At 36.8% G+C, this 9,162-nt stretch overlaps 1 protein-coding gene across 1 annotated transcript; it reads right to left on the reverse strand.

Annotated features, from left to right (window-relative positions):
* Nucleotides 1,527–6,245, reverse strand: LOC109833789 (alpha,alpha-trehalose-phosphate synthase [UDP-forming] 6-like). The gene is made up of 3 exons (XM_020401605.1): nt 3,756–6,245; nt 2,791–3,064; nt 1,527–2,001 (listed from the first exon to the last, which is right to left on the reverse strand). The coding sequence occupies exons 1-3, from the start codon at nt 5,729–5,731 to the stop codon at nt 1,708–1,710; spliced, it is 2,544 nt and encodes an 847-aa protein (XP_020257194.1). The 5' UTR covers nt 5,732–6,245; the 3' UTR covers nt 1,527–1,707.

The following is a 9,162-nucleotide window of genomic DNA, read 5'->3' on the forward strand; positions in this document are numbered from 1 at the left end:
TGGCCTTATATACATGTCAATAACACAACAGCTCTTATATACAATCTAAAACTTAAAAAATCAAGATAAAAAAAAGCTCTGCTCTACACTGCATGTATCATTCTCTTAATTTCTTCAAATACAAATTCGAACACAAATACTTTTCAAATATTTATGAGTATTTATCGAATATGAATATATATATTTATTGGATCAATAATTTTCAGTTTATTAATATTAAGCTATGCAATTAAAAAAATACTTTGATTTGGTTAAAGAAATTTTGCTTACGAACTAATACAATACAATGCGTTTGTCAAAATTAGCATAGAACCTCAATTACAAAATGTAAATGGATAAAACATAATATGATCAAACATAATATCATGTATACAATGATATAAATTTGGGCTTTTACATATATACCCCTAAAATCTTCAATATTTACAAAATTACCACTCAAACCTTAGTATTTGTAAAACTACTCCTCAAAACAAGCATATTGGGTCTTTCTAACTTTCCAAGTTAATGATGTTGGTTTTTAAACAATGCAATGTTAAAGTTTTCAATAGATTCGCAGTAATTTTTCATTTAAAAACTAAAATTGTTAAGTGAAGGGGATAAAAAAATCAATGTGAGAGAATTTTGGAAGGTGGGTGGGGTGTAATTTTGCAAATACCAAGATTTGGAGGGTAATTTTATAAATATAAAAATTTTGAGGGGTATATGTGTGAAAAACCGTTATGAGGGATGAAACTTTAAACGACCGTTTGATGATCAACAAACGACTCGAATATACACCTCATTAAATTCTATTCGTATATGAGTCGAATACTAAATATTATTTACTTATTGTTAAATAAACTATCAATTTGAATATAACAGAATAGTTAGACGAAAAATTAATGAATTATTTGGTAATTATTTGGTTAGCTTCCCTCCAAGTTCACACCCTACCTGTTTATATTTGGAGAACCTTTTCATCTTCTTGATATTTATTTTGAAATGCATATAGAAAGTTGAAGAAAACCTAATACTTTCCTGTTTCGTCAACTCACTGTCGGCTATTACCTCTTCACTAAACTGATAAGTGCTTAAAAAAGATGCTTTTATAGCATAAGACGCTATTAGTTATATACAGGTATTCATTTCACAGGAATCCACCATAAGATATCCTAACAAATATGCACACACGGTTCATCGCAAGTAAGCCCAGCACAATCCAAATCACACCTTACCCAAATACGACACAAGATTATGCAGGCAGAAGACTAATGTTGAGCCTTGAAGGCTGGTAGCATTCATTTAAAATAGCAACTTTCAAACCAAACTCCTTTCAACATTCGTATGGAGTTTTGGTACATGAATAAAAAAAAAACTTCAAAGATGAAATCAGAAAAACCAATTTCAAGAAATCTTGGATTCAAACCACATAAATTGCGTTTGAGCTATGCTTGTAACCGTTGACGGTATCCCATTTGTAGTAGATACCATCAAGGTTCTACCTGAAAGAGCCCAGTATCTCGCATCAAATCTAAAAGGCCCAGTTAGCAAGTAAAACAACCAAATGCTTGTTCATAATTTTCAAGACAACAATGGCCTCAAAAGTATCCATATATACACAACAATTACACAACAAGTCTTATATACAATCTCAAAAACCTAGGAAATCAAGATGAAAAAGCTCTGCCTACACTACAACATGAACCTAACACTCGATACGGCCTCTTAGTCTGAGCTTCCAAGTGATTGCTCGGAGACTGAAGCCAAACCTTGCATCAATCTAACAATCTCAGCTGTATCATCGAGATAATATTTAGCCTTGCTTGGTTTCCTACCGACCGTGCATGCAAAAACCTCGGTTGTTGGAGTCAGAGAAGGCCCAGTGATGGCCGTGCTTATAACCTCGAACATGTCCTCATCGGATCGATCATCTCCAATGCAGAGCACAAAGTCAGGGACTTGATCCCTTTCTTTCATGGTTGAGAGCAAGCGTTCAGCTACAAGGCCCTTGCTTACACCCTATAGAAACAAGAATAATGAAAAAAAATTGTTAAGCAGTCTCTTCAAACTCGAGTTGTGCATAATGCAGTTTCTATTTTAACAAATAAGTTCTTATACGCATCGTATGTGGGTTTAAAAGTTAAAACAGTTTTAGAAGCCTAAAAATGTTGTTTTAAATCAGATCTGAAATTTTTTAATCTCGGATAAGTAAGGAAGCCGTTTGTATTTCTGTTCAAAATTCATATGACTTATCGAAACAAATAGGTGTGTACTGTTTTGTATCAAATAGAGAAGCATTGTATGTCAATGCCCTCAATGGGAGTGAACACTTTTAAGTTACATTTATCTAACATGTTTCCCATAATTCTCAAAAAAAAAAGGGTTTCCCGTCTACTTTCCACATTCCAACCATGAACAGGTTTCTAATAACAATCATAATACCAACAAGTAACTCTTGTTTAAGTTGATTACATTGCCGGTATTTTTAAGTTGATGGAATCAAAAGATAAGGAGACACCTAAAATTTCAAAACTTAATACAACAATTTTAACACAAAGCATATGAGTTACATATGATTTTTCTGTAAGGTCTATAGTCCTTAAGGTTGCATTTGTTTCCAATAAAAGCATGGCAAAGAAACGTTAATAGATTTTTCCTACCATTGATTGTTCACAAAAGGAAAAAAGTACCATTCTCAGACTGAGAAACTAAAACAAGTCATTTTCTCTAATTTCTCTATGCCCTTTCCTTTTTCATAATTTCATCAAATGCTTCTCTAGGATAAGAAAACCACATCAAAATTCATACCTGTGGCTTAACCTCCACGATATGGGAACCACTCTTCACAGAAACAGGCTCATTAGCAAGTACACTCTCGAGGTGATCAAGGAGCTCTTTGGCCTGGCAAGAGCCAAAATCGGGATCAGCATCCTCATAGCACCAAACAAGGGCAGTCTCCTTTTCTTCGATGGTGGAACCGTCAGTTGTTTCAGTGTATAACTTCATCACAGGCTCTGCGATCTGTTTCCAGCTGCAATCAGATCCAGGAACACAAGTCTCCCACTCCTCATCCCTCTTCCACCTGAAACCAGAAGTTGCCAAGTTACTTCCATCAAATTAATTAAAGCAGAGCATCTATATACAGTTCAATAAACTGAAGTGAACTAAAATTTGAAACTAACATGTAGTTGAGTTTTGAACAGTAAAGGGTGATTAATAAATGTGACGGTGATAAAAATTAGAAACAGAATTAAAAAAGACTAAAAAGAACATAGAACCCATTCATTCAAACAACACTTCAGAATTCCTTATGCCTTGGTTTAGACCTCATGTCATACAAGATAAGGATAGAGGCATTAAAATTGAAGTTAAAATCTCGAAGTAAAAATCCCAAATCATCCTCAAACAATAAAGTAGATAGATGAGGCTGTTTTACTTTTCTAGTCAGCTATTAGAGTTCTCAAACTTACAACATCAATTCAGTTGTTTAATCATGTTATGGTTAGAGAAAATACTAAGAAAAAATTAAATTTACCTGGAGAGCAACTTCAACATTTCAAAGAAAAAAGTACTTGAAGATGTTAGTAAAATACCAAATACTGAAGTTCCTAATTAATTTCTCTGTGGAATAAAATAAGTACAGTGTTTCAATTTAGAACACCAAGCACCCGGCAAAAGGAAACTCGGAAACTATTCCATCATATGAAGATAAAACTTGTTATACTAGAGAAATGTATAATGTAGCACATAACAAGGAAATAAGAACCAATTACCTAAGAAAGCATCCATGTTCTCCCGCCATCCCAAGATTCTCACAAGGAGAAAACCATTCATTCAGAGTCCTCTTGCTTCTTGCACTAACAATAAACACCAAATTATTCTGATCTCTACACAAGCTATTCAGGATTTCAATGGACTTAGAGCTAGGACTCTTGTCTATGGAAGTCTGTGGCATGAGAGTTCCATCATAATCCAAAAGAATCGCTCTTATCTTCGTCCTCCTATAAGCCGAAACAATATGCTCCATTGAAAGCTTTCTAAAGCTCGTATCAAGAGCAACAACTCGAAAGCTCAATCCAAACCCAATTCCCCAACTCCTCCTACTACTGTGATCTCGGCAAGTCCTCTCCAAATCCTGCAAGAAACTCTTTGCCCAATAGCCAACATCATGAGTACTAACGTATCGATAATGTTTTTCATGTCTCAGTTGCTTCTCAGGCTCAGCCATGTCCAACGCATAGTCCATTGCATCAGCCACAGCCTCAATGTTCCATGGATTGACCCGAATTGCTCCACTGAGAGAAGGTGAGCAGCCAATAAATTCTGAAACAACGAGCATACTCTTCTTTGGCTTTGATAAACCTAAACCTAAGATTTTATCCAGTTCCTCATTCCCTTGCCGGGCAATGATGTACTCATATGGAATCAAATTCATTCCATCTCTTACCGCTGTCACCAAGCAACATTCAGCCATTACATAATATGCCATTCTTTCGTAGAATTGAAGTGGTTTATCTATGAGAACTACGGGTTCATATCCCGGCTGCCCAAAGGCCTCATTGATTCTTTTCGCCATAGCATAGCTCTCAGCTTGAACTTCTTTGATTTCCTTTCCCTTTCCTCTTGCTGGATTAGCAATTTGAACTAATACTGCTTTTCCACGCCACTCTGGATGCTCTACTAAAAGTTGCTCCATTGCGAGAAGTTTCAGGTTGATTCCTTTGAAAATATCCATGTCATCGACGCCCAAAATTAAAACTTTCCCCTTATCAGAGAACTGCTTGATGAGCTCGGTAACCTTCGATTCAGTCTCGGGTAATCTCAAAACAGATTGAAGCTGCCCGTTATGAATACCAACGGGCAAAATCTTGATTGTAACAGTTCGACCATAATACTCCAATCCAATATACCCTCTCTTGCTCTCATAAGTCAATCCAAGCATTCTACTACAGCATGAAAGGAAATGCCGAGCATAATCGAACGTATGAAACCCAATCAAATCCGAATTGAGGAGCGCCCTCAGGATCTCCTCTCGAACAGGCAGAGTCTTATAAATCTCGGATGATGGGAATGGTGAATGAAGGAAAAACCCGAGCTTCACCCTATTAAATCTCTTCCTGAGGAACGTGGGAAGGATCATGAGGTGATAATCATGAACCCAAACGAAATCGTGATCGGGATTGATGACCTCAAGGATCTTATCCGCGAAGATCTTGTTGACCGAGACATAAGATTGGAACAAAGTTCGATCGAATCTAGTAGAGGACAATGGGAGGAGAGAGTGGAACAAAGGCCAAAGGTGGTTCTTGCAGAACCCATGATAGAATCTGGTGTACAGATCACCAGGAAGGAACACGGGCACGGAGTTGAAGGAATCAAGAAGGGTCTGGGCAACTTCTTCTTGGTCCGAGACGGGGATTTCTTCACGAAGACAGCCAATGAAGATGAACTCCATGGATGAGACTGACTCTTTCAGTTGGAGTAGGAGGGAATCATGGTCTAGTTTGAAGGTCCAGCCATCGGGGCCTCGATGGGATCGAATGGGGAGGTGATTGGCAACGACGATGGTTCGAGGGCGAGGGGAACAAGGAGAGTCGATAGATTCAGTCTCAGAATCGGAGTTGGATTCAGCATCAGAGATTATGCCGGAGACCGTCATGACTCGAGGGAGACGGCGGGTAATTCTGTTCATTGATGGGGACTGCCCTGAGGCCAATTCAAGCAGGTTTGAGTAGGATTTTGAGGACATTTAGTGAGCAAATCGAAGTCAAATTTGTTTTCTCTAGTCAAGTTAGGTAGAGAACTGAAATGGGTATCCGGAAAAATTGCAAATTTGACGGAAAATTTGAATCTTTGGCTTGTTTTAGACGAGATGAAGCTTTCCTTGTGGAGGAAGTAGAGGACTAAGGATTGCTTTCCCCAAATATGAAAAATTTTATGAAGAATTTGCTGCAGTTTTGTGAAAACAGTGGGATCCTTGTGTCATTTAAGTAAACAGACGAGTGTAGTTGAATTAAAAGAACAAGAGAAATTGTCAAGAAAAACTCCACTTTCCCATCAAATAAACAGAAAAACTTGAAGTGACCAAGATCTTTTGGTGCATAGAAAAGAAAAGAAAATTCGACAAATTATGGGTTAAAAGCCAGAGAAATTCTTACCTTGAGGTATAGATTCTCAAGGGGAAAATAGAGATTTTTTCTAGCAAGAGGAAGGATGAAGACAAGGTCTTTATATAGAGAGAGTGATCTATTAATATAATTAAAATGTAAACTTCTCCCATCTCTTCTCAACTTTCTGAAATATCAGGAGATTGATAAAGTCACTCCTGTTCTTTTGTGAAATGCACCCCTTGGGAGACGGAAAGGATAAGGTCTGGGCGTAGTTTATGTACCTTTTAGTACAAAAGTACCACTCTTGTTCATTTTTTGCAGAACAGGCCCAAATATGTTGGTACTTGCACGGGCAACTTTGAGAAGTAAATAAAGAGGACAAATTTTCTAAACCAACCTATTTGGACTTTTATTCCCAAAAAACGACCCCATTCAAAAATAATTGCAAAAACCGACCTGGTTTCAGCCTCAGTGCTGAAACCAGGTCGGTTTTTGAAAAAAACTCTCCGAAACTTCACGGGAGTTGAACTCCCGTGAAGTTTCGTAGTTCAAAAAACTTCACGGGAGTTCAACTCCAGTGAAGTTTCGGAGAGTTTTTTTCAAAAACCGACCTGGTTTCAGAGCTGAGGCTGAAACCAGGTCGGTTTCTCTAAATAAATGTGAAACGGGTCTTTTTTTGGGAATAAAAGTCCAAATAGGTTGGTTTTGAAAATTTGTCCTAAATAAAGAGCAAAATTGAGAGAAATTCTTTATTAGTTTTTTACTCCCTCGTTTACCCGGGAAAAAACAATCTTTGTTGTAATTATCAAATATAGTTTAATAGTAAGTTAATAATTGGATTTGTGCTTAAATAAGAACAATTTCATTCTCTATATTTCTTTGACTAATATCTCTAAATATATTTGTTAAATTTATCACCATTTAGAAAATTGTGACTATAAACATAGTTTATTTCAATAAAAAAACTGCTTCACAATCATAGATGTTATGCTATATTTATAGTCTTTGTCAACTACAATTACCTAGGTGGTCCATTTTCTTTGTAAAATCAATGTGCATACAATATGCTTGTGTACAACTTAATTTTTATGAAAAAATGTCGGTTAAAAAAAACAAAAAGAATACTTCAAATTGTAATTAGAATTAAATTTATGAATTATAACGTTTGCAATTGACATTTTATGTGACTAAACCACTGCAAGTGGTTCTAAATCTTTTGTCAATTGAATTTTTTTATTTTTTGATGATTAATATTTCGCCTTAGGGGTGATAGCCGATCTTCTTATAGAATTTATTATGAGTGATAAATTGGATTTTTGACCTTTTAACTTAATTAAAGCATCTAATATTTTTTGGTCAGAAAGAAGAAGGAAATGATCCCTCCGATTTATGGCATGCATTATTTGCACTATATAATCTTCATAGTTAGAGAAAGTTAGAGATGGAAATTATTACCCCATCTTCTTAAAAGATATATTTTTCCCTTCTTCATATTTACGATTTTTCCTATATATATCATTTAAAAACTATTGTGTCCCTCCTGTTTTTCTTTAAAATTTGCAAGTTTGACCCACATCTGCAAAAATAGCATGGTAAACATTAGGAAATTTATGGCTTTACAAGAGCCTAATGAACTACAAAGAGATAAGAGAAAGAGAGAATAATGTTAGGCACTTGTATTGAAGAATCAATATCTAAGAAGAATTAAATAAGTTGTGGCTTAAAAAAGTAAAGGTGGGAGAAGCATGTTTAGTGTTAGATAATTGCATAACAAACTCTTTTATAAAAGTGACAAAATTATTCAAATACACTTTTTAATAGGGGTGTATGTAAAAGATTACACGAAACCTTGGTATTTCCGCAGGGTAGTATAGTTTCTAGGGAACTGAGCTGCATATTGTCCAGCGCAACTCCCATGCTTAGCTGTTCTCCCCTCGTGCCTCCCCTCAGTGTCCTTGCTCCCTTCTCGACACGTGTCTAACTCCCATACGTCTACGTACGAAACTTTACCCTTGTCGATGCAACTCCAGCTGTCCGCTCGATGGGCCCCGCCACGTGCGTCGGACCTCGTGCCACGTGTCGCCAGGTGAAGGGAGACAAGACGCCGTCAATTGTTTGTCCGGTGTCCGCACTGAATAGTTGGCGTTAGTCAACGCCGAGCAACAAGCTTTTGGATAAGATCGGATATCTTTTGTGGGATCGGTTATCTACACCTCAAAGTTGGACCCCTAAGTTTGACTAGCACATCTGGACGGTTGGTTTTATTTTTTTCGTGTGGATCATTTGGGCGAAAATGCTATATCTTGATTTTCTTTTATCATGAATGCTGAGTGCATGTGTTACTCTTCACATAATCATGAGGTAAACTGTAGAGTTCAAGTACAGCGTGGTGAAATTTCCCATCATCCTTTACATCATTATGATACAATAAACCATTAAAGTAGGATGGATCTACTCTAAGGGCCCGTTTTGACATAATTTTTGGAGGGTGAAAGTCCGTCAAAATTCTGATTTTTTCATAACTTTGACAAGCTTTCTCTCTCCAAATAATACAAACAAACGAGCTCTAATATTATTATGTAGGAACGGGCGTAGGCCCGCCCTGCTCAGGCCCGTGACCCAGCTCATCAGGCTCAAGGTCGGGTCGGGCCTAACTCGGGCCTGGTCGGGTTAGAATGGGCCGGTTATATCTTTCCGATCCCGAGTCCGGATCTAAAACCCAGTCCATCCCACGATCCGCCTAGGTGCGGGCTACGGCCCTTCGGTTTTTCGTCTAACTAATTTTCTATTTTTTATCTTTATAATTATACTAAACTTATATTTATAATTATAAATTTATTCCTAATTTATTTTTTAGTAATTTAAACTTATATTGAATTATTTTTAACCTTGTATTAAACTTTTTAATCCTTCTAACCAGACAATAGCGAGCTTAAAGATCGCTACTTTGTAAGGCGCACGAGTCAGAGAGCTATGATATTTTGGCTTTGTTGGTAACTAGCTGCAGACCCAAATGTTTAAAAAATAGCTAGCCTAACAAAAAAATATGGCTAAGGACCGGACGGGGTCA

Source organism: Asparagus officinalis, chromosome 3 (genome assembly GCF_001876935.1).
Source record: "Asparagus officinalis chromosome 3, Aspof.V1, whole genome shotgun sequence".
Classification (NCBI taxonomy): Eukaryota; Viridiplantae; Streptophyta; class Magnoliopsida; order Asparagales; family Asparagaceae; genus Asparagus; species Asparagus officinalis.

Coding starts and splice junctions, on each gene's coding strand:
- LOC109833789 (XM_020401605.1), bottom strand. CDS start 5,731: ATGTCCTCAAAATCCTACTCAAACCTGCTTGAATTGGCCTCAGGGCAG. Junction 3,065..3,755: donor GAACATGGATGCTTTCTTAG/GTAATTGGTTCT, acceptor TTCTGGTTTCAG/GTGGAAGAGGGATGAGGAGT. Junction 2,002..2,790: donor TCGTGGAGGTTAAGCCACAG/GTATGAATTTTG, acceptor TTGTTTCTATAG/GGTGTAAGCAAGGGCCTTGT.